Source organism: Manis javanica, chromosome 1 (genome assembly GCF_040802235.1).
Source record: "Manis javanica isolate MJ-LG chromosome 1, MJ_LKY, whole genome shotgun sequence".
In the NCBI taxonomy this organism is placed as follows: Eukaryota; Metazoa; Chordata; class Mammalia; order Pholidota; family Manidae; genus Manis; species Manis javanica.
Genome location: NC_133156.1, coordinates 123,186,506 through 123,212,643, shown reverse-complemented (window position 1 = coordinate 123,212,643; position 26,138 = coordinate 123,186,506). Strand labels below are relative to the sequence as shown.

General features: G+C 36.9%; 1 protein-coding gene across 11 annotated transcripts in view; it reads left to right on the top strand.

Annotated features, from left to right (window-relative positions):
• SPEF2 (sperm flagellar 2) overlaps positions 1-26,138 on the top strand; it is a 204,310-nt gene that overhangs the window by 73,175 nt on the left and 104,997 nt on the right. For all 11 annotated transcript variants that reach the window (XM_073237244.1, XM_073237222.1, XM_073237235.1 and 8 more), the window contains 5 exons: positions 2,022-2,190; positions 19,607-19,823; positions 21,216-21,364; positions 22,836-22,911; positions 24,171-24,232. In XM_073237244.1, coding sequence (XP_073093345.1) covers positions 2,022-2,190; positions 19,607-19,823; positions 21,216-21,364; positions 22,836-22,911; positions 24,171-24,232 — 673 coding nt within the window. The remainder of the gene's footprint in view (positions 1-2,021; positions 2,191-19,606; positions 19,824-21,215; positions 21,365-22,835; positions 22,912-24,170; positions 24,233-26,138) is intronic.

Here is a 26,138-nt window from a genome sequence, read left to right as displayed (position 1 = left end):
TCATGAAAATTAAATGGAGAATATATGGCTCTATGAAACTTTTATTTTAAATGAAAATATGCAAAATATTTTTAATTAATATTCTTTTATCTGAATATTAATACTGTTAAGTATTAATTTTAAGTACTTTTAAGTACCCCCAATCTCCAACAACCACCCATCTGTTCTTTCTATGGGTTCAGGTTTTTTTTTTTGTTTTTGAACAGATTCCACATATAAGTGAGATCATATGGCATTTGCCCTTGTCTGACTTACTTCAGTTGTACAATGCCCTCAGGGTACATCTATATTGTCACAAATGGTGAAATTTCATTCTTTTTCATGGCTGAATAATATCCCATTATATATATATACACACCACATTTTCTTTATCCATTCATCCTTTGATGGGCACTTAGGTTGTTTACATATCTTGGCTACTGTAAACAATGCTACAGGGAACATAGGGGTGCATATATCTCTCAAGTTACTGTTTCCATTTTCTTCAGGTAAATACCTAGAAGTGGAATTGCTGGATCATATGATAGTTCTATTTTTAGTTTTTTGAGGGCTTGCTATCTTCCACAGTGGCTGTAGTAGCAGTAGTAGCTTAGTAGTCTACACTATGAAGTCAAGATAAACTCATCTTAGTCTCCCTACGTAAAAAAGATGTTATCAGGTTGTTGGTTTTTTTTAAAGCACAGATATATTTTTGGTATTACCCTACTTAAAGGAACTTACTTTTGTTAATACTGCTTCTTTAAAGTATTAATATTCAGATAAAAGGATATTAATTCAATAACTGCAAGATTAAGTTTTGGACAATAGGTTGTTAATCACTTACTTCCAATAGAAGCCAATCCCATTCTAATAATTCTGATATTACAATATTTCTATGTCTATGTCTGAGCTTATAATTTATTGACTTCCATATCTTCATAAAGTAAACTTTGGCAACTATAAATATTTTATTAATAGAAAACATAATATGATTATATTTGAAGTTGTACATTTAATTGAAAGACTTTTATATTGTGACAAAGCACTCATAAAACTTACCCTTTTAACTGTTTTTAAGTGTACAATTCAGTAGCATTAAATACATTCTCATTGTGGTGCATCTGTGATCACCATCCATCTTCAGAATTTCTTTATTATCCCAAACTGAAATGCCGTACCCATTAAATAATAACCCAGCCCCTGGTAACCTCTATTCTACTTTCTGTCTCTATGTATTTGACTATTTTAAGTATCTCTTATAAGTGGAATCAGACAATATGTGTCCTTTTCTGCTCCCCTTATTTCTTTTCTCATAATGTCTTCAAGATTCATCCACATGTGTCAGAATGGAAGAAATGAAATACTACTTATCAAGTTGTAATTTCAAACTCTAGTTCAACTATTTTTAGAAAATGCATGTGAATCATGTCAGGCTTTTTTCTTACTTTGCACATTTTGTTCCCCCTTGAACTAGTTTCTGTCACTGTGTCCTGATTACTTCCTAATTATTTATCAGACTTAAATAGAAATAATTACTGGAAAATAATTTTAAAGGCTACCAAATGTGCAATGACAATAAGACAGTAGATTTTTCCATTACAAATTATTTGTAAGTGTGTAAACCACCTTTCATCCTAAAGGGGCCTTGGGAAGTATTCAGCTTGTTCATTTTGCATAGGAGGACACTGATACTAGAGCATTTAAATGATTTCCTAAGGTAACACAGCCATTTAATATCATAGCTGAGAATTAAAGAACCTGTGTTTTATGATAGCACTCATTATTTTAAGATGTGCTTTTCTGTAGGTGCACAGTCAGTAAGAAAGTTTGAAGAACCTGTGGCTTTAAGTAACATTCATTCATTCAAACCTACTAAGTCCCAGACATTTTACTAGCCATTATCTATATAATAGCAACTGGAATCCCTGTCTGCAAACAGCAAACCATGGAGAATGACTACGACAATAGAAAGCCTAAGGTTTAGGGTATATATTTGACTAGCCATTGGTTCATTTTACCTTTTTTTTTCTTTTTTGCTATAGTCTGATTCCATATAAATTGATGCATGATTGGAAGGAACTGTTTTTTAATGGAAAGCCCATATACAGCCAAGCCTCCATTAAGCATCTACCAGCTAAGCCCTCTGCAGAACAACTTACAGAACTGGAGAAAAGGGACTTGCTAGATAACAATGATTATCAAGAATATAAGGTACACACTGATATGGAATAATTAGAATGCAACATAATAAATGGTGTTTCTTTAACCTTAATTTTGTGATATTATTTCATTTCTTCCCTATTAATAAAAATGGGCATTTTATGTTTGCATTTTCCCTTGGTTTAATTTGTATTCATAGTAATAAATTATAAATGCCTAACCTATTCACAATCTATTATCTTTTGCTCCTAGGAATATTGGAAGAGTGCTCTGAAAAAAATCAAGCATAATACATTGTCAGGGCAGATGGATTTCAAAATTTTTAAAATGTTTTAATTTATTCATTAGCATTGTTCCTTGTATAAGCAAGCTGTCTACCTTTGCTTCAAAAACCTCTGTTAAAAGGTTTTTCTTAAATAATTTTTCTAAATAGTATATTACTTTTGGAGGCAAATGCAAGAGGAGTAGGTCTGAGCTTTATGAGTATCCTAGGTCAAGCAAAATTTCATTCAAATATTTAAAAAGTAATTATCAGTTGCCAGTGGTGCCTCTTAGAAGAGGGATGTAAAGCCTCTCGAGGTTAGACAGACGAAGGTCCCATTATTGGCACTTCCAACTGCCACTTGTGAGATCTCAGATGGCCAGTCCCTTTAGTGCTAAGAGACTTGGTTCCCAATTTATGAAATGGGGATAATAACATATCTACTTTATTTTGTTCTTGGGAAACTTTTAAAATAGTGTTAAACACTTAGCCAAGTGCACTGCATGTTGGGTGCAAATAATACATATTAATTTCTTTCCTCACCACCCTGACCTCCCCACCCCACTTCATCTTTATCTTTAGGAGGAAAGATGTAAAATTAGTAGCTATTGGATAAGAGTTCTGGGTAAATCAACAGCAACCCATAGAAGAATGAATCTTTTTTATTATTTTAAGTAATACTGAATGAGTTCCAGAAGGGTGGTAATTTCCACATGAAAAAGAGAAGGAAAGATGACTCAACCCATTCATTTGCTGATATTTAGCAAATACTCAATAAACATTTATTGAGAGAATGGCTAAATGATAATGAATAGGTCAAAGTGTAAAATAACACTAATATATAAAATAAGCTTCTGATAAAGAAGTAAAGAAAGAAAATTCCTTTTTCTTTATTATAAGAGATTATGATCAGTTAAGAGAAACTGAATGTACACCATATTTTAATTGGGCAAATCTACATTTGTATTACTAAAAGGATTATTATTTAAGGATTGATTGGAACCTTAAAGGATATATGTGCATATTTATTTTGTATAGTTGTAGAATATACTATGTCTAGCACATCAACCTAAATATAATGCTACATAATAAAATGCTTTAGGCAATAGCAAAATATGTGGAAGTATTTCTTCCTATTGTAAATTAAGCCATTTTATTTGACAGATTTTGCTGGTTCACACAATCTCTGTTTCTAAGTTATTTATTAAACAGCTCTATGTATTCTTATTGCTTTCATAAATCAGGAGACATGTGCGTCTGCAGTTCAGCAAAAATTTGCCCTTGTAACTTTTTTTCTTGTTTGGGAAATCATTACCACAGGAACAGGCTTCTCTTACCCACATCCTGAAGCAACTGGTACATTTCTTTTGCAGGAAATTGTAAACTTTAGTTAGGAGAATATGAACTTCTAGCAATGCAGTTTATTTTGCTTATAGCCTTTGTTGTTTATGTAGATGTGAAAATTACCCTAGGATTTCTGATACGTATTTATAATCTCTGTTTCTTTTGACTACATGATAGGAAGTATACCACATACAGGTATTAGGATATACTGTAAACTATTTTATCATTTCCTATAATTAGAGCTTTTGTCTCTTTAGGGACTTGTGAAGTGTTTTTGCATATAAGTAAGAAAATACATTTTTCAACATGTAAAAATATATTACCTGACTTAAATATTAAGTTTTACACAAGAGGCAGAGGGACAACATTCCCTGGCTTAGCTAAAATAAGCCATTGTCCACATTTATCGTTGCTAAATTTGCTCAGGATTTTTAATCCTTCAAGTAAATGCTTAGAAAGTGACCTTCAAAAACCTCACATATTTTTGTTCAAAAATTCTTGGCATTTTTTATTGATAACCACATCCACCATCCTTGAAGAATTGATACCTCCCAGGTTTGAGCCCATAAATTCTGTTGGAGCTATCATGCTTAAAATTTTAAAATATTACACATAGAAGTTGGCCTAAAAGCAAATTTTTTCTCATGTACACATCATATATAGCTGCCAAAAATTTGACTCTTATCTCTTAACATTTCCTACATCATCACACTCTATTTACAGAATTGGTACCTCTGAGAAAGCTCTAATTCAGGAATGGTGTGCTGGAAATATCATTTATCTCTCCTAAGAGGGAGACAAGGACAGCATTATGGAGCAGCCAGACCACACTGGGATTCCCAGGCCCACACCACAGGATAACAATGAATTATTTAACAGAGAGTGGGGAGGAGCCCTGAAAACCCAGTTGATCACACACAGCAGGTTATGCCATCAGCCCAAGTCCTCTAGTTCAACAGCCACTCTAGCCTCGGCCCCACAGAATATCCAGGAGTTCTCAATTATGCAGCAGACTCCTCTTGGTGAATCCCAAACTTCCCCAAATGTGGGTCCTTTTCATGGTCTGTACAGTGGAATGATAAATGACTCACAATTTCACACCATTTTATTTTTATGTAAGCTGTTGACTAGCAGTTACCTACTGAATGAATTTGAGTTGCTAAAATTTGGTATTCATAATCTAAAATTAGCTCATGTCCATAGTTTCCTGAAGACACAGATTTTTCTAAGATGTCTCTCCCACAAAACACTTGTCAATCTGCAGAGCTCTACTGTGCACACCCACTAATAAGTTGTATTTAAAATTCCTATGATTTGGAGGAATGTTTTGTGTCCAGCACATCATCCATGTTGTTTTAAATTGGCCATGTTTTTTAATTGCTGCTATTTTTGCTCTCAATGAAAAATAAGTCTTTAGGTACATGATAAATTGAATTTGCTGTAGTTGTTGGGTTAACCCTACAGTGTGTGTTGTAATGAACACTTTTTATCAATAGCACTTTTGACTTAGGCTTTTCCACTAACTAGACTTTCAGCTGCATTTATATATGTTATGGTTTAACATGGTTACTACAGCAGATGTATACATACTCATCCCTAAATTTGTTTATACAATTATACTTATTATTACCACACCTTTTTCCACTGGAGAATAGAAACGTGTGAATAAATAGGCCATAGTTTTGTTTGTCTTTCTACATGAGTCTCATATGATTTTTCTGACCCAAGGGTTCCAGACACCATCTGGTTCTTACTCTCTAACTCCAGCCTTTGGTACTGATCTGGTGGCTTCCTAGACTCCACTCCTGGCAGTAGACTCTCCAGCTCAGCTCTTGCCTTGCTCACTGGCTTCCCAGTGAATGACCCAGTCTTCACAGTTTGTTATTTAATGAGTTCACTTATGTGTAGAGTATCAACTTGAAGCCTGTATCATTCAAGTGACATCACTGGATAACTGACCCAAATACAGTGATAAGTTTCAGCAGATGAGTGTTAAGGGCATATCATAACTATTTTTATTTATTTAAGAGATATGCATTGTATTATCTCAGGCTGCCAAAAGAAAATACTATAGAATGGGTGGCTTAAACAACGGGAATTTATTTCTCACGGTTCTGAAAAGTGTAAGATTGAGGTGCCAGCTGATTCAGTTCCTTGGTGAGGACTTTATTTCAGACTTTCAAATGGCCACCTTCTCTCATGGAGCAGGGAGAGCAAACTCTGTTCTTTCTTCTTCAAAGGACACTAAGCCCATCATGGCAGCTCACCCTAATAATTGAATTTAAACCTACTTACCCAAATCCTCATCTCCAGATTACTCACAGTTGGGGGGTTAGGGCCTCAACATATGAATTTTCACGGGACACAATTCAGTGCATAATATAGATGTTTATCAGGACACTTACAAAATGTCTTAAAGTGCAAACTCACTGGTCAAGTGTAGGAACCCTTAATTCAAATGGAATTGCTTGTTTTTTCTGGCTTCTTCTGTTACCTGCTGAGAAAGAAGTCTTAATTTAATGACATCTTTTGACTGTGAAACTATGATACTTATATCTTTTATTTCCAGATAAACAGGAATATAACTGACTTCTTTTTTATTAAGGTATCATTGATATACACTCTTGTGAAGGTTTCACAAGAAAAACAATGTGGTTATTACATTCACCCTTATTACTGAGTTCCCCCCCAATACCCCATTGCAATCACTGTCCATCAATGTAGTAAGATGCCACAGAGTCCCTATTTGTCTTCTCTGAGCTATACTGTCTTCCCCGTGACCCCACACACACCATGTGCACCAATCATGATACCCCACAATCCCCTTCTCCCTCCCTCTCCACCTGCCCTCTCCCACCCTTCTCCTTTGGTAACCACTAGTCCCTTCTCAGAGTCTGTGAGTCTGCTATTTTGTTCCTTCACTTTTGCTTTTTGTTATCCTCCACAGATGAGGGAAATCATTTGGTATTTGTCTTTCTCTGCCTGGCTTATTTCACTGAGCATAATACCCTCTAGCTCCATTCATGTTGTTGCAAATGGCAGGATTTGTTTCTTTCTTATGGCTGAATAGTATTCCATTGTGTATATGTACCACATCTTCTTTATCCATTCATCTACTGATAAACACTTAGGTTGCTTCCACATCTTGCCTATTGTAAATAGTGCTGCAATAAACATAGGGGTGCATGTCTTTTTGAATCTGAGATCTTGCTTTTTTTGGGTAAATTCCTAGGAGTGGAATTCCTGGGTAAAGTGGTATTTCTATTTTTAGTTTTTTGAGGAACCTCCATACTGCTTTCCACAATGGTTGAAATATTTTACATTTCCACAGGCAGTGTAGGAGAGTTCCCCTTTCTCCATATCCTCACCAGCATTTGTTGTTCCTAGTCTTTTCTATGTTGGCCATCCTAACTGGTGTGAGTTGATATCTCATTGTGGTTTTAATTTTCATTTCCCTGATGATTAGTGATGTGGAACATCTTTTCATGTGCTATTGGCCATCTGAATTTCTTCTTTGGAGAAGTATCTGTTCATATCCTCTGCCCATTTTTTAATATGGTTATTTGCTTTTTGGGTGTTGATGTGTGTGAATTGTTTATATATTTTGGATGTTAACCCCTTGTTGGATATGTCATTTACAAATATGTTATCCCATAGTGTAGGATGCCTTTTTGTTTTGCTGGTGGTGTCCTTTGCTGAACAGAAGCTTTTTAGCTTGATGTAGTCCCATTTGTTAATTTTTGATTATGTTTCCCTTGCCCATAACTGACTTTTAAGTAGATCGAGTTAGTAGTAGCTTACATGGTGGGAGTTGAGATGTCACTGAGGTGCCATTCTACTTAAAAAAATTCTGCCTGCCATTGTACTGATGCCCCACATTTTCACTCCTTTGTTAAAATACAAACACTTCCAAAAATAAGTAACAAGAGTCATGATCAGACTCCAAATTGGAGCTAGGAGAGAAGTTTGGTACGGAAAGGAATACTCACTGTCATTCTTGTTATGTTTTTATATTATGCATTTCATAACTGCATTTTCTCCTCCCCATTTGTTTAGCATTTTGCTTTCAACTCCATAAATTTCTCCTGTGATGGTAAGACTATCTGGCTGTTCTTTTCAAGCTAACTCATTGTGTGACTGTGTCTTGCTGAAGTCACTAATCTGCCCCAGAATATTGATTACTGGTAATTAAGTATAGTGATACTGACTTACAAAGCAGAATATCAATGTATTGATTTGCGCTCAGCTTGTAGTTGGCCAAGAAAAAAGACTTATGTCTTTGGGATGGAAGGAATGGAAGGGTAACATGGGTCATAAGTTATTTGGCTTCAAATTACTAGAATAAGTGGCAGCTGAGTTCATTAGAGAACCTTGGTGGGAATTGTTGAATTAAGGTATCAAGTTCAAGACAGAATTGAGAAATGGTTTACATTCAAAGAATTGGCATCCAGATATAAATAGAATGAAGGGTAAGAAGTATAGAGCCAAAGGGAAGAGTCCTAGATGATTGACATGAAGAAAACTAGAATGAATGTCCACCCCTCATTTTTATTTGCTCTTGATCACATAGATTAGGAAGAAATCAATCATCTTCCAGACTGCCTCTTACCTGGGGCCAGGCAAGACAGATGAATGGTCAAGGGCTTTCTGCCACTGATTTTCTGGCTCATTCTCTACCTACTTTGATAACTACAGGAGACTGTTTCTGTGCATCAAGTCCAGCTTCTCTTCAATCAATTGCTCAGACTCCCCACCTAGTATTTTAATGCAGGCTATGAGTATCTGAACTCTGAAGCTATGTCTTGGCAGATAAATATAACAAGAACACAATGGGGTTGATAATCTCAAGAAACTTGACTGGATCCAAGAAAGTCTGAATTTTGGCAGATGTTTTGGGCTGAGAACCAGAGACTCTCCCATCTGGAAGACTCTCTTACCCCACAGCTCCTCTCCAGTGCTGCCTGTCAGCCACATTCTTTGGTACACTGGACTTATATTAGTCTTTCATACATTGGTGAGTGCCACCTGTAAGCTTTTTTTGGGTGACCTGTACCTCCTTGAGGTATCAACCTTAGAAGCTAAAGAGAGAAAATAGAATGAAGCAGTCATTACTAGTAGTAACTATGAGTGAGAGTATTCTGTGTGGAAAAATTCTGTGTGAATTTTACAGTGACAAGATAGGTAGACCGAGTCATAGTGTCTACATAACTTTATGACATCAGGGAAATTCCAACCATGTCAGTCAATCTGACTGTTCCAGGTGGGAAATGATAGCATTTAGATGAATTTGTATGTAGAAAGTTCTGGAAAAGTTCTTTAAGTGGCAAGACCATAGGAACTAATATAGAAGTTATCTTGAAGGAGCCACCACTTCACCAATGAATAGAACATAGTTTTTGAATAGCTAAGGAATGAAGTTTGCTGTTTTTACAAGGACAACCAGCACCACCAGAATTGTTTGGTGGCCCTAGCACAGGGAGAGATCTGATACAAAGTCCAGTATGATGTTGTCCTAAGAGCGTTTGGGAGTCAGGAGAAATGCAAGCCTTTGAGTCTTAATATGTTTTAGACCCAGACAATTGTTCTTTGAAAGACATTGGGCTTGTTGCACAGCTTCTATAATGTGTAATGTGCCCTGTGCAGTGCCTTGCAAGGGCCATGGTGGCTTGTCAGGGCAGAAGATGGAACCAGGAGTGGGAACTTGTCCCTTGCATAATATATAAGTAATGAGTAGCTCAAAGCTTTGGAAAAGGAAACCTACCACAGCTTATAAATGCTGAGGTTTCTGAACTTCTGGACTTGTTACAAGTTAGAGTAATTGGATTGCATTGTGAGATGTCATAGTGAGATGAAAGCTCCTCCAGTGTGGGCCTATAAGCTGTAATAGTGATCTTTGTCACATGCTGGCCAATTTGAATTTCCCTCCAAAAATAAGCACAAGATAGATAGAGGCTGTTACTCTAGATCTTATTTGTGAAAGGCCATAATTAAACATGTCTGTTTATGTAATAGTAAATTAGGGCAGATTACAGAAGGCTACTGCTAGGACAAAAGTGACAGGATCTCTGAGTGAAAGCCATTATTGGATTAGGAACAGTTCTTCAGATTTCCTCATGAACCAGAATTAACCATGAGCTTCACTGATAGACAGGCATTGGCTACAAAACAGTCTTCCATTCAGCATGGTGGGTCAAGTAGAGCCTCTGCCTTTCTCATTATCATGGGCCACGTGTGTATTCGTGGCAGTATATACAGTGTGGGCCAGACCAAGCACATTAGCCCAGCAGGGTGAGGAGGCATACCTTCCCTCTGGAGATGCATTTACCTTGCCAGTGTCTGAGGTGTGCATCTCCATGCCCTGGGCCTCTCTGGAATCTGAAGGCCAGACTACCTGGCAGGAAGGTGTAGTCAGGTAGATAACCAACTCTGACCCGACTAGAAGTCAGGTGCCTTAGAAGGCTCATTCTGTGGGGCTGGTTCATCTTTTCAAGTTCTGAAACTTTTACACTGGGCCCCCACCCAGAGACCATTCCATGATAGCTCCTGGGTGAAAAGTCAGAATTTAGTTGCATATTGGCTGAATGCCCCCTTGTCAAAGGCAATACAGTGTAGTATCAGTCCTTTCCTTTGGGACCTGGCTATCAGACAGGATCCATACAGTGGTCAAGAAGCCATATAGGCCTTCCAGGTTACATGAGTTGAACTCTCCATCAGGCAAGATATGCAACCACCCTTTCTGCTTCTCCTAAGAATTCTGGGTAGTTGTCAGGAATTTTAAAATCTGAAGTACAACTTTAGGCAGTTTCTCCAGATTCCCTCAGTGTTTTTGGGTGGTTGGAAAGAGAAAGCCTGGGAAGGGAAGACAAAAACTGTAAGCTCTGGAAAAAGGTTTGCCTTACTCCTTCCCTGTGCAGTGTGTCTTTTTTCTGAGTGCCACATTCCCTAAGGACAGTAATTGGAATACAGCCACTAGACTTTCAATGTTGCCATAGTAATAGATGTGCTTCTGTAATATCTGATTCCCTTTGGTAGAACGCAGGACAGGTCCAGACAGAAGGTCAGCCAGGAGAGCTTGTGCCAGTGGTTGAATTCTTAGATCTGGAACCAAGGAGGTCAAAAGAGTTTCCCTCAAGTAGCCAAAAACAAAAAAGAGGCACAGGTGGGCTCAAGCCAAGTACTTTGAGTAGGCTAGTTTTCAAAGCTGAGATTGGATGAGAACCAGACTAGAAAATGAAAATGAAGCCTGGAGGTTGGAAGCTCAGCAGAACTGAAACAGAATAGGACTGTCATGCCTCTGGGTTTCAGCCCCGGACAAGTTCACTATGGATTCAGTGTGACCAAAGAAATGACAGTAGAATGTTCTTGGGGTGAAAGGGTTATAAACTACTTTATTTCCATGGTGGCAGGTCAATCACTAGAATCCCGTCCACTCAGAGTGAGTCTGAATGAGGCAAGCCAGTCTTTCCCTCTGGGCCTCTATACCTGTGCAGCCATCTTAGTCTCTGTCCTCAGCATTGCCACCACTACAGCCTCTGCTCTGCTCTTCCGTAGCCTTGCAGCCATGCCACCATGTCACCCAGAGCACTGGGCGGAGCTCTTTATGTAGTCAATAACGATGTATTGCCCACACCTGTGTAGTGAGCTAGTTGACCAGGGCCAGGTGAGAATCCTGGCCACAGGAACATTCACTTTATCTACATTCCACCCCTCCAGGATTCTTGCCTCTCAATCTATGTGCCCTCAATTCTCTGCAATGGTCCCAGTGCAAGGAAGCTGGAACATTGTAAAAGGACCATGGGTGGGCCTTACAAAACTCACCTTCTCCCACCTCTCCAGCAAAAAGTCTTGCAGACACACACTGATCTTGTAGCTTTATCTCTGCCTTCTGCTTCATCCTCAGCAGTCAGAACCACTTCTCTGGTCTCAGATATTGCCACAGCCAATTTCTTTCTGTCTGCTCCTGCCTTCTCAAACCAACCCACATCTGGGTCCTTGTGACCTTCATGGGGCCCTTTAAATTCTTCTTTCAAGAAGCAGACCATATTTCCTTGTGTGCTTGAGCCTGAGGATAGAAGCAGAGCATGGAGTGCTCCACGACCTGAGGAGGGGGCTGCACCTCTCTTGGAAGAACCTGCAGTTGCTGAGTCCTCTGGCTTTCCACCAGCTTTCAACCAGGTGGGACCTCAACTGATGAGGGGCCAGTGCCTCTGGCACTGGGAGGGCCTCCACCCCCACCTGTTCATCAAACCTCCACTCCTCCATTTCTGGGGCTGATGGCTCCACTACTTTCACCTGCCCCATGGCACCTGGCAGCCTGCACTCTCATGCTGCTGCTTCTTGTGCTGCTCCTTCTCTAGCCACTTCCTCTCAGGCTACCACATCCTTTACTATTTCCACAGTACTTCATAGTGATACCATTTCAGTCAGCAACAAATTTTCTTTCTCTTGGGGTAGACCCCAGTCCTCAACCCCTTCACAGTACCACGTCCACTGGGGAACACTTGAATGTCTCCCCATCCATAGGTGCAGCCTGCTGAAACACTCCTTCCACAAGGGCAGCCTGTTCTTTTTCCTTGGTCACCAATGTATCCTGCTGACTATGCCAATTGTCTTGCCAATGGGTTTCAGCGCCAGGCAAGTTCACTATGGATACAATGTGACCAAAGAAATGACAGTAGAAAGTTCTTGGAGTGAAAAGGTTATAATCAACTTTATTTCCACTGTGGCAGGTCAGTCTCTAGAATCCCATCCATTCAGAGAAAGTCTGCATGCAGCAAGCCAGTCTTTGCCTCTGGGCCTCTCTACCTGTGCAGCTAGCTATCTTAGTCTGTTCTTGGCACTGCCACCACTCTAGCCGCTGCTCTGATCTCCTGTAGCCTCGCAGCCATGCCATCATGTTGTGCAGAGCACTGCGTGGAGCTCTTTATATAGAGTCAGTAATGATGTATTGCCCACACCTGTGTAGTGAGCTAGCCAACAAGGGCCAGGTGAGAATCCTAGCCACAGGAGCCTTCACTTTATCCACAAGGACTCAAATGAAAGGCCTGGAAGTAAAGTAAGGAAACCCTAGGTATTTGCCACAAACAGAGTTAGACTGCCTGCAGCTTCTTTTTATTATCTGCCAGTCAGGTGGTACACAGTTAGGTCAACCTGGTTTACAAGACTCCAGGCAAATACCCAGTAAGGAAAATGAAATTAACCAGGTCACTTATAGCTTGCCATAAAGCAAATCTTACCTTCCCATTCCCACAGATTGCTCTTACCCACCCAAGGACTCTATTGTATCTATGGCAGAGCTCCTACAAAGTCCCAAATTTATTTATAATTGACTACATTTTAACTGAGATTTTGCTGCCATGAGAAAAGGGTGCCTTGATTTGATGAAGAAACTCTCAAAACTCAGAGGTCATTACTTATAGATGTGCTTCTAAGATTAGCTAATTTCATACATGGTGAATAGATTCTTAACTTCTGTCTGTAAGGATTAAACTTTCTGATATTGTCCCTAGATTTGGTGTTGGGTTTTATCTGTCTATTTTATTTGGGGGCCTGAGCCATCTTTATACTTAACCAAAATTACCAAACTGAATATCCAGTATTTACTCATTTATTCAGTTCACATATATTTAGCCTACAGTTCTGATGGGTTGGTTTAGTTCAATCAATAGATGTTAAGTACCTACTATGTGCCAGCACTGTTCTAAGTATTGGAGATATAAAGTTGATTAAGATAAAGATCCTTCCCTCTCTGTGGCCACATTTAGTGGGGATGAGAGAAAACCCATTCCAGAGCATAATGTCCAGCATGGATAAGCACAGGAGGTTATGCAGACACATTGTAAGGGATGCATTTCAGCTGAGTTGTGAACTCTGCGTACATGTCAGTTTGCTTAAAGTCATTAACCCAAAACTGACCTAACCTTATGAACTGTGAGCTTACACTTACATTCTCACTATCTTAGTATTTCTCCATGCCTTTATGTAATTTCAAGCATGTAGACCAAACTCAACTCATGAAGTATGTTTGTGGATGTCCTTAATAAGAGTCACTTACCTCATCACAATTATTCACAGCTGCTAAAGATATCTATCTTGGCTATTTTTTAAAAAGTTTAAGGAGAAATATATAGATTGTCCAATGAATTACAACATTATAAAAAGACAGTAGGGTTGTTCCTAGTTAACACATCATTTCCTGCCCAAGCTGTTTAGGCTTTGGTTAACAAATTACCTTACCTCCACTCATTAAAACTTCCTCTGGATACAATTTAACTATTAGTTGACCTATTTTCTAATAAACCTGAAGTTTTGTTGCATTTTAAATAACCATAATTGATGTTATTTGATAAAAGAGTTACATTATAAATAAGTTAAACATGGTAATTGTACAAAAAAATTATTTTCTAGATATGCTAAAATAAGCAACCCATAACTAAGATATAAAAACAATCATATAAATTATCTAAAAATGTGAGTGAACTGGATTTTTAAATTATCATCAATTAAGATTGATTCTTAACTTCTGTCTGTAACTCTCTGCACTGAGTCACTGTTAGTATAAAGTTCCTTTTTGCAGATATCTAAAAGATGAATCCAAGATGGTACTTAAAGACATGAAATCAGAACTGAGGGTCTCTGGTATCTTGTCCAATAAACTGTCCTCTTTTTTTTTTTCAAACAGTGAACTAAGTTCAGATTATGAAATTAATTCATAGGTCAGAACCATGATTTAAAAATTGGAAACATAACAAAATAAGATAAATAGAATACAATACAAGATAACACAATACAATAGAAAAGAAAGCATGTGACAATAAGGACAGCACTTGATAAAATTTTTTTTTCTGTTTTATTATATGCCCAGAAACAAATACTAGGTAACAATGTAAAATATCTCTCTTATTGAGAGTCCTGGTCAAAAATATTTAAAAGCCATTATCTTGGAAGATGCAGTACAAGTGGTAATTGTGCTCTAAGAGAACAGGGTCCCAGACCAATTTAAAAAATGGAGAAGATCAGTGAAATGGAAGCCTTAAAGAGCTAAAGGGAAGTTCATCATGATGCATATAAATATAATGTTCCATGGAAATTGAGGATTAGTAATGGCTACAACAGGCTGCTGCTATAAGCCTTAGTTGTATTTCAGGTACCGCAGACTGTCATGTCTTCCTCACTTCCTATAGCGTGGTGGGCCAAGAGAAAGCGAGCCAAAGTAGATGCAAAATTAAGGCAGCTTGAATATCTGTATGGTGGAGTTGTAGTGTATCAGCTGTACTCTAACTGGGGAATAACTTCATTGTGTGGAGTTAATACCTGTGGTGTTTCTTGAAGTCACTTTATTAGAAGCTTTCATCCTAAGTCCTTTGGCTGCTATACCAAAATAATCGGTCTGTTGTTGGGTCTTAGTATATATAGGTAATAAGATTGCATTTTAGGAAAAGAGCAGATGTAAAAAAAAGCAGTTTTGTATCTCCTAGGAAGTTCTTTCTCTCTTTTGGAGGAAAAATATTTGTCTTGTCTTTCTGAGGCATCCATAATTGAATCGTAAAACACTTAGTGCCTACCAAACTTGGGATGTCTACACAGGTGTTGGTAAATTCTAACAAGTGATGAAGACAAACACTGGATTGTGTGTACTTTCAGACTATACCCCCACTCTACAAAAGCAACAATTAAATATCACTACTAAATTTCATTGGCATAACCTAATGTTGTTTGTTTGTTGAGTGTTGTGCTAGAGACACTCAGATTTTATGCACTAATGAATATCTCCCAAGGGCCAGATTCTGTTTATCCAAGTTAATCAAAGTGAACCATGTCTTTCCTACTCTTTAAAAGGGTAGATGACAAAGCTCTCTTCTCAACTTGATCTTTAAAAGTGGCAAGAAATGAGAATGAGGTACATTTGCTTTAGTGTAAGGGTAATCATGTGCAAAGAAGTAAAGAAAATTTGTTGAGAAAACCATGCAGTTCTGCCAGCAGCACCATCCACACTTGGGCAGTGTTACAATAAAGAAGGAAATCTAGTGAACTGAACACATGGAAGATCTTAAGCTTGCCCCTGAAGTATGCACTTCATCCCACATTCAAGCACACTGCTCTCAATCAGATACTATCTATGAATTCTCATAATGCTTTTAGCCATGCTTACTAACAAGGAGGCCAAGGATATTGACATATCTGGCCACAGGAAACATAAAGGATATGATAGATGACATAACCAGAATCAGAAATCTAGGTAACCATGAGGTATCTACAACATGACAGAGAATCATGGGAGTGTATTGTAACCCAGACAGGAGGCAGAGTGTTAGTTCCATGTGAAAATAGGGAGAATTGGTAAACATCATGGACCCAGGGATTCAGAATTCAGTTTCTGGAAAGGTCAGTGTAGATCAACTAATAAAGACAGTACTTGTGAATGGGTTGTGACTTTTGACCAGTGGCAGAGACTGTTTACTTTCTGTTGTAATTTTGTGATTTCTGTGTGTAGGTAGGCAAGAATTTATAGGAAGAGGTAGACCGTTAGGTGCTGGCGGATCTTGAATCTTGTACTCTTACCTTCTCACGAATGCATACTGATGGGATTTATGCAGGCACAATAAAAATATTAATATTAAAATGAAGACATTATTTGTTATATAAACATGACAGTTTATATTAATCAAGTGCTGGTATCATGGAGCACTGCTGCCCAGAAATAGTATCCTGTTAAAACAATAGTTTGTATCAGGTGATATTTATCTGATGTTGCCCATCCTGGGCATCAAGGGTCTTGAAACTAGCAGATGTCTATTTATAACAATACCCAAAGAAGTAAGAATTATGTAGCTTATAAATATAAATTTTTTCTGTGATATAACTAATGTAACTAATATAATTACATTTAACAAACCATGTAAAATGGAGATCTGATAAAAATTTCTGGTTTCTCTTCACCAGTGAAGTAAAATCTCTGTAGCTCTTTGTGGTTAAACTAGTAAGCCTCATTCTGGTCTGAATTTCCCTGCTTCCAGTTCTTCTGAACTCCTTCTCACTCATCATGTTTTTGTTCCAACATAAGATATTTACCTTGACTTAACCCTTTATCCTTGGTCTTTACTCAGGCATTTCATCTAAGGTGGTTCTGCAAAACCTGTTTCACCAAGTCTTTGATATGCTTATCTCCATAGATCAGGCTTCAATCAATCCTTTTCCTAACCTTAGCATTCATTTTTCTTCACAGTCAACATTCCATCCCATTGTGTTCCGTCACATTCTACAACTAATTCAGTGATGGAAGAAGGCTTTATTTTGAACCCTTTGTGCCTTTCTGATTGGGGTAGTTTCTCCCCTGAGCAGGAATGTGGATGCTGTCTCCCCACCATGTGGCACTGTAATGTGCCTCCAGTGGCAGCCTGAAAAATAGTTAAAACTTTTTAAGTCAGCGGTCACATTGGCTTCTCACACAAGCATTTCATTCAATCTTTACAACAACCCATGAGATAGATATTGTTATCATACAAAGATGAGAGAATTGACAAGAGTACAAACCAAATAAGTAGCAGAACTGTTACGGGGAACTCGGATCATCTGATTTAAGTCCCAGACTATTTCCTCTAGAACAGTTTAAGTGACTACATGGCACAAAATCATTAGAACATTGGAAACATTCCTCTTAAACTTGGCCTTGGCCTTATAGTTTTTTTTATTTTAAAGTAACATAATTTTTCTGGTTTCATTTTTTTAAATTTTAATTTGGTTAGTTTCTGATGGGTCATGTTGTATAAAATAATTATCACTTATTTAATTAGAAGTATAAACAGTTTCAATGAATAAAAGCAGAAGCAAGTAGTTATAATGCAATCAGGACTTATGCAAATCAGTATTTAGCTAATTTTGAGCAATGCATATAATTATTATCCACAAATTGTTATAAAAACCAAAGGCATTAAACTAAAACAAAATAAATTTTATAAATAAAGGGTAGCTTATATAGGAGTGACATTCAAATATATTTATATACTAATAAAGTCCACCAATTTTAAAGAAAAATCTATTATTAAAAAAAACTTTTTCATTTTTTTTTTGTTTCAAGAAGTATTTTCTTATCTATGTGTTGTCATATCAAAGTCCTGGTACCAAACCAGATAAGCCATCTATAGGACTTATCAAACTTTATATTCTGAGCAAGCATTTTTGTGAGATATTGGATGGATATGAAAAGATCACTGATAGAAGAAAATACAAGAACATAGGCATTTATTTATTTACATATGATATGTCATATATAAGTATATGACATATACATATATTTATATTACTAGCATATATAAATAGGCTTTCATGTTGAATATATCAATAACAATATATATACATATAAAGATAAATATATATATCTTGACATACAAACAGTATATGTCAATTAATATCTTTATTGTCTCAATTTAATGCTGCATAATTCTTCACAAATATTTCCAAGTGAGGTTGGCTTATAGTTTTAGGATACTGTTTTTATCAATTATCTTTTATACATTTTTGGTATGAGGGATATTTTCATCCTGTCAAGTTAAAGGGAAAGCTTTCTTTTCTTCTTTCATATTCCAGAAGACTTTAAACATTTAAATTTCTGTTTAATTAAGGAATGAAATTTTTTCTGTAAGCTGTCAGTGTCTTCAAGTTTCCTAGGTATAGTCCTTTGACAACTCTTTCACTTCTTTCATGGTTTTCATCTTTTCAAATGTTCCATTTACATTAATTTTAATCATTTATACTTTCTTAGAATATCATTTATTACCATACAGTAATAAATTCAAATTTATTATTGTAGAGCTTTACATAATTTTTTCTTAAAGACTTTTAATTCTCCCTAAAGTCTATTATTAACTTATTTCCTATTATATTACAAAATTGATACTTGCTCTTCTTTACCTTTGTTCAGAACTAGTAGGAATTTCATTATTATTAGTATGGACAAGTTCTAGAAATATGTCAATGAAAAGTATCCCAATGGTTTTGCTAACTTATCGATTTCCATTTTTTATGAATTCCTTCCTCCTTGTTTCTTTTTTTTATTTTAATTTTTTCCTGTTTTCATTCTTAGGTTCACTTATTTCCCTTCTTTTTTATTTTAGATCAAGGCATTTTATGCTAAGGGACCATGACTTTTCCTCTGAGTGCAATTTGATCCCATCCCATATTTTTAATAAATCTATTGCTTTGATGTTCTTTTTTGGACATTTATACTTTCAATTTCCTGTGTAACTCAAGAATTATTCAAAAAGAATACTTTAATTTTTAAGTACTTTTATTTCCATATCTTTTAAAACTGACTTACCATTTTATTACATGGAGGTCAGAGAATGTAGTCTCTAATTTTTGTTTTTCTTTTCCCTTCCCTTTGATCATTTCAGCAAGACTAAAGAAACTGGGAGTCAAACATAGTAGACTTTGAGGACAGCATATTGGGCATGAAAGTTCTCTTTTGTATTTTGTACCGTAAAATATTTTAAAATAAGCTTAGTACTTACATAGGATAGCAGATAAACTATTATTGTTTTTTATCTGTCTACTAATGATATATCAATTTAAATTGTCTTAATATTCAACCAGGATTTCAGTTTGTCTCAACTCAGCAGCCTACTTGCATAAACTTAATACTTGAATTGGGTTTTTTATTTTTCCCTTCATATAGGAGCTCATTTTTCTGCTCCCTAACATGAAAGTAGTAGTCATGTTATTACTCATTTATGTAATATAATTAAAGTATTGATTAGCTTTTGTTTGCTATAATTTGGATTCACTTTTAATACTAAAATTTCTTATTGCCCAAATTCCACTTTTAAAAATATTGCTCTTTTGTTTGTTTCATTATTTTCACAGAACATGGTTGGAGAATGGGCCTTACCAGAAGAAATGGTTGATAATTTACCACCCTCCAACAATTGCATTTTGGGCCATGTGCTTCACAGACTGATTGAAAAATCCTTTCCTCAAGTCGAATCAACAGTGCCAGAATTACCTTCATTCACTATTAAAGGATGCTTACTGGGGAAAACATTCAGTGGAAAAACTACTGCTCTAAAGTCTCTACAAAAAGGTAGAATTTCTTTCTTTTTTTAAATTCATTTTTTGGATTCTATTTGCATTGACTGTAGCTTCAATGACTATGTCTGTAGAAAACGTATATGAGGATCTGCTCGTATAGTGGGAAGCTCTGTCATCAAAAATCTTATAGAGTGATCATATAATTTATTGTCCAAGTCATATACTTTTAGGAAAGTCTTTTTTTCACTTACTTTACCAATTGATTAAATGGGAAATTAATAATTTGTCACAAATATAAAAGAAATCCACTTAAAATTATGAAAGTTTTTATTTTTCACATGTTGAGTTATCACTCTCCCTTTAATGAGCCTTTGGCTTTTTCTGTAGAAGCTCTTTTGGTTAGAAGCACAGGTTTCCATCTGTCTAATTAGTTTTCTTCAATAATACTTACCTATTACTGTTTTCACTGGAAAACTCAAAATTTGCATTGAGACCAGTCCATCCTGAACCATTCCAAGGCAGAGAATAGGTCATTACTGAGATGTTAAAGGACCTTCCTAAAAAGTAGCTTGGCAAAAGCACAATGAGATATCACTTCCTACCCACTAGAATCGGTATTAAAAAAATACAGAAAATCATAAATGTTATTAGAGAAGTTGGAGCCTCAACCACTGCTGGTATGAATGTAAAATGTTGCAGCCACTATGGAAAGCAGTTTGGTGGTTCTTTAATAAGTTAAACAGAGAATTACAATATGACCCCAGCAATTCCACTACTGGATAAATACCCAAAGGGATTGAAAACAGGCAGTCAGAAAAAAAAAAAACTTGTACAGGAATAGGTAGCAGCACTATTCACAATAGCCAAAATATGGAAAATGATCTAAATTTCCCTTGCCTGATGAATGGATAGCAAAAGTGGTATATTCATATAATGCATACAATGGAATATTAACAAGCCATAACAAGGAGTGAAATACTAACACATGCTACAACATGGACGAATGTTGAAAACATGATGCTAAGTGAAAGAAGTTAGACACAAAAGGCCATATATTGTATGATCCTATTGATATGCATATCCAGAATAGGCAAATCCATAAAGACAGAAAGCAAATTAATGGTTACCAGGCACAGAGATAGGAAGTGACTGTTTAAAGGGTTCCCTTTTGGGGTGATGAACATTTTCTGGAACAAGATAGTGGTGATGGTTGAACAACATTGTGAATGACCTAAATACCACTGAAGTGTATCTTTTGGAAAGGCTAAAATGATTAAATTTGTATTATGTGAATTTTACCACAATAATAAAAAAGCAGCTTGATCCAAAAGACAGTTCTAGGAGGCCCTGAAGACACTGTTACAGGATGAAGCCAGCTCAGAAGGACATCGATGTCAATTTCTTAAATGAAAAGTTATTAATAAAATTGTCTTTTGTATTTTAGACTTTCCTATTCAGATACTTTCTATTGACACCCTTGTCCAAGAAGCTATCCGAGCATTTCATGACGATGAAAAAGTCAGCAAGGCCCAACCCATTCAGAAAGATGAAAAGGCTCTGCCAGATGCACAGGAAAACAGTGAAGGAAGCCAGGCAAGTATGATTTTAGCTTCCTTTTCTGCACCTCCTGCATTAGAGATGTGAAGCTGTATGAAATCTGAAATATCGTCTAGGCCAGAGGTTGTGAAGGTCCAGAAAGTACATATTTTATGTTTTGGGGACCAAGAGGCAAAAATCAAGATACTATGTGGGTACTTATATAACAGAAAATTCCTCTCATCCAAACATAAACCAGTGGGCTGTCCAGGACAGTCTTCTGCAGCCATCTCCACTGGCTGGTAAGGCAGGTAAGGGAACGGAGGGGCTGAGCTGCCAGGGGTTGGAGGTAGTTAGGGTATGAATATTGCAGGTAATTCACCAAGTCTCCAGCTCCCGAAATGAAATTCCACCACAGAGAGCCTGGCAGTGGCCAACAGCTGAGTCACCATCGTGTGGTTGGAGGCTAATGCCAGCCCTGGCCAGTGGCTGAGGTGGGTGTAGAGTGGACTGGACAGTGGGCAGAGGGGAACCCCTGGCTAGTCCCCAGGCTCACAGTGCTATCCCAGAGTGATGCCCGGGGACCATATGAAAGTGGTCAGCCAGCTGAATTTGAACCTTGCAGCCTAGTTTTCAGACCTCTGATCTATACTAGTAGATCTCAGTTTGGGTGGGGGCAGTCTCTGTATGGTTTTACTGCATCATGGTGCCATGTTTTACGTGCAGCACATACCTATCAGTATTGCATTTTGCTACATTGTTGCGTGAAGATTCTAAGGCAGGAAATAGGAGAATGTGGCCCCACCTTGAGACCCGTGCCGTGATCCAGTGCCCTCATTTTAAAGGAGAGACAGTAGGGACCCTAAGCATTAATTGATTTGCTCAGAGTCAGAAAGTTTGTTCATGGCTATGCTGTGACTGGAATCCCAGATTCTAAATCCAGTATTCTTTCTCCTACCTTATGCTGTCTCTGTAATTGAGTAATTAGCAGAGAGTCTAATCCAGATCATTTGCGTGGGCTGCAAAATAAATACCATTTAACCCTGAATTCTGAAAATAAATTGGGAGAAGTTTTCTTCCCTGTGAGCTGCCTCTTCTTCCATGTTGTACTCTTCATATTCTCATCAGCAGGATGATAATGTACATGTTTTTCTTTACTTCCCTTATGGTTATGACTGACACCTCCAGACTCTTCTTTCTAAGGTGGTTTTCCATAAACTCTATCTCTTTCTCAGCTTCCATTATATTTTCAAAATGGCAGGGGCTGTATTTTGCATAATAAATGAAGGCCAATTGGATAACAGGTCATACCACCAATTACCCTGTATTTCTTTAAGTACAATTTATCATCAAATTTTGTTTCCAAAAATCATTTGTTCCCTCTCAAATATTATTAATATTTTTGGTAAAATAGTGTATTTTTCTCAAACCTTACATATAAAAATAAAATTAATTATGTTATTAAAATATGACAATGTTAAAAATCTCTGAATGGGTGTGTGTGTGTGTGTGTGTTTTCTCCCCAAAGGATCTGAAAAATGTATTTTCAGCTGCTCCAGTTTCAGATGGAACATTACCAAAAACAGAAGATGAAACTATACTTAGTAAGTAAGACATATAAATAAATCACTCCTTATTTACATAAGAGAGACAAACAGTAAACACACATGTATGTGACACAAAAACACTTCCAGGGAAAGAAAGGGGAGTTATGCATAGTTGTCTGCATGGTCATTTGACAGGTAGCAACATAAGCACAGAAATCCTTAACTCTTCTTTACAACTAGAGGTAAGAGGCAAAAATCACAAAGAAATCTTTTCACATTCCTTCAAGTAGTTGCTCAGTTTTGTTGAGGTTGTGAAACCTCCAGAATAAATCGTTGTCACTCTTCCTGGCTTTGTGAGGAGACAATATTTTATCGTTTCTTCTCACCTATGCAGGGCACCTCTCTCTGCGTGCTACTGCTTTGTTCACTGTGTTGAGGGAGGCTGCAAGGTCTGGCCGCTTCCATCCACCTGAACCCCCCTTTATCTCAAACATAACAAAGACTTACCTCACTTGGCATCTGGGCTTTAGTCCTTCAGATCCTTTGTAGAACCACTGAAGGAAAACAAGTTTAAATCTTAAGTATCTTTTCTATTTGTGCTAGTAAAGGTACACCGGATTCAATAGTTTCCTCATATTCTAGCATAAAGTTCAGGTCCTCCAGTGCGATCGTCATCATTGCTGTCACTGCTGGACAATGTGTGTTCATTATGAGCATTCAAGTCTTCTAGAGTTGTGTTGTCATCTTTTAAAAGAACATAATCTGGCCCTTATTTCAGTTGTTTGGTTCTTATGAAATAATTTTATTGATTTTTAAACTATTATAAGTATTGTATAATGTATCCTATCACAAAAGTCTAGCTAAGTATAAACACATACTGAAAACTTATTTTTTCTACAGAATGTAACTAAAAACTCTTGACTTCTAGAATTTTTTACTGTTAGATGTGTTCATTACCTATAACTTGATAATACAGGAAAATAAAAATATTATGAATTAACATTTTAACAACTTTTCTTGAGCAACTAGGCTAGTTTTCTGGAAAGAAAGCCTGAACTATGTGAAAGTATTTCTAATGATGTGGCTGTTAGTGAGCCATACTGGAAAGAAGTGGGTGGAGAACACCAAGCCGCACAGCGGCCAGGATCTTAGTGTTGTGGAGTGAAGGTAAAGGCTGTGCGGTGGCAATTCTGTTACCTCCTTCCTCTGAGTATCACATACGTAGCTGGATCCAGTAACCCATCTGTCCACAAATACTAATGTGGTTGTTAGTTGTAAATACTGGAGTTTGTTCTTACCACTTTTCCTTTATTTAGGTACTGATTCTAATAAAACGCCAAACGGTGGAGAAGGCAAATCAAGTGGTAGTTTCTCTGAAGTAAGTACTATAATTTTGGCTACTAGGACACCAAAATGTGTCATGATTCATAGCCTTTTAGTGTGTTTTCAATTGGAATGAAATAACAATGTGTTCCTCTTTGTTTTAAAGTAAATCTGATGTTAAATATTAGCTAAATCTGAATTTACTTAATATTCTTTATATTCTTAAAATTGTTTATCTCTAAAGCAGTGGGAATTGCTACTCAGTTTTGCCAAGTAAGAAAGTAAACATGTGCTTTTTTATCTTAGACTTATGCCAAGTTTGTAGTTACATGTTTTTTCTTAGCACTTAATTTATGACTTTTATTTTCTCTCATACACTTTTCCTTTAAAGAATTTTTACAGAATTTATCCATAGACTTATTGGTTACTCTACAGAATTTTTATTAATCCCTTAAGAAATGTTGACAAAAATTTACTTATTATTTAACCTAATGGAAACTAATATTTCCATATACAGTATTGCTTTCCTATATATAGAAACTTTTTTTTTGTCCTCAAATAGGATGGCCAGATGAATCATTGGGTATTTCATTTACTTCATTTTTATTACATTTGATTACTTTTATTATGCATTTCATCATGGAAAACAATTGTATAATATTTTAGATTTCAAAACTGCTTCAAGATAGAGAAAGTTTTGGAAGAATGTACAGTAGACTGTAAACATGACAACTGATAGGGAGGAAAATGGGTTTAGAGAAAGTGATAAAGGAGGACTTACAATTTTTAGTCTGCATATTTGAAATAAAAATTAGCAGAAAGGCTAAATGTAGCTTTTATATTTATATTTATTGGGTTACAAATCTCCCAAATTCTGTATTCTATTCAGTTCAAAGGGGATACTTCTGCACATTGTTGCAATTATTTGGATTGCAAATACATCACTGACCAAAGAAACAGGGTTCCTGGATCTTAAGAAGTTTACATTCTAAGAGGAGAAGGATAATAAATTCTGAACACCTGAATAAATGAGTGGGATTACATGGTCTGTTAGATGGTAATGCTGCCAATAGAGAGGAAATGTAGAGTAGAGTAAGGAGGGCCAGGGGCTTAGGCCAGGGGGCAGGGAGAGGGAAGGTTGCAGTATTAAATGGAGTTGGCCTCCTTGGGAAAGTGAGGCTTAACTAGATTGAAAGAAGATTAAAAGAATCAGCCAGCTGGATCTGGGGAAACATTTCAGGCAGCAAGACTAGCTGGATGATGGTGATTAGGCAGAAAGGTGCCTGGCCAGCAAGGTGGGAGACTAGTAAGAGATGAGGATAGAGAGATGAGCAGGAAGGGAGAAGACACAGGTCAGCCTTATAGACAATGATTAAGACATTTGGAGCAAATGGGGAATCTTCACAGGATTTTGAGTAGATGTAATATTATATGACTTATAAAATACTCATTCTGGTAGCTGGGTTAAAATTGGCACTAGTGAAGTTCCTGTTTTGCTGGATTAGCCATCCTACAAATAACATTATAAATGCTGGACAAAGTAGAAAAACTAATTATTTGAGGGCCAAAAGCAGGTGGCAGAAAAAGCAAAGCAGCAAATAAGCAAGCAGCAAAAACCAAAACAAATGTATGAATTTGTCCACTGAATGAAGAGCATTAAACTGGGTAAGAGCCATATTTACACAGGTTATCCCAGAGGCATGCCCCCTCTGTGCGGCACGAAGAGCTAGAACTCAAGCAGAAAGCATCAATCATTTTTATTTTAAGTATTAGAGGGTGAAATTTGGGGATGCCAAAGCAGCTGAAAATTAAAAAAGAAAGATCTTGGAAGGGAGGGAGCCACAGAAGAGTGTCCTCAAAATCTGCAAATGCATTTTCCTGAAGGGCTTAGCTGGCTCCAGAATTGTGCCAAATGATCAGTGTCTTCACTAGAGAGCAAGACCACTTAAATTTTTTTCCTC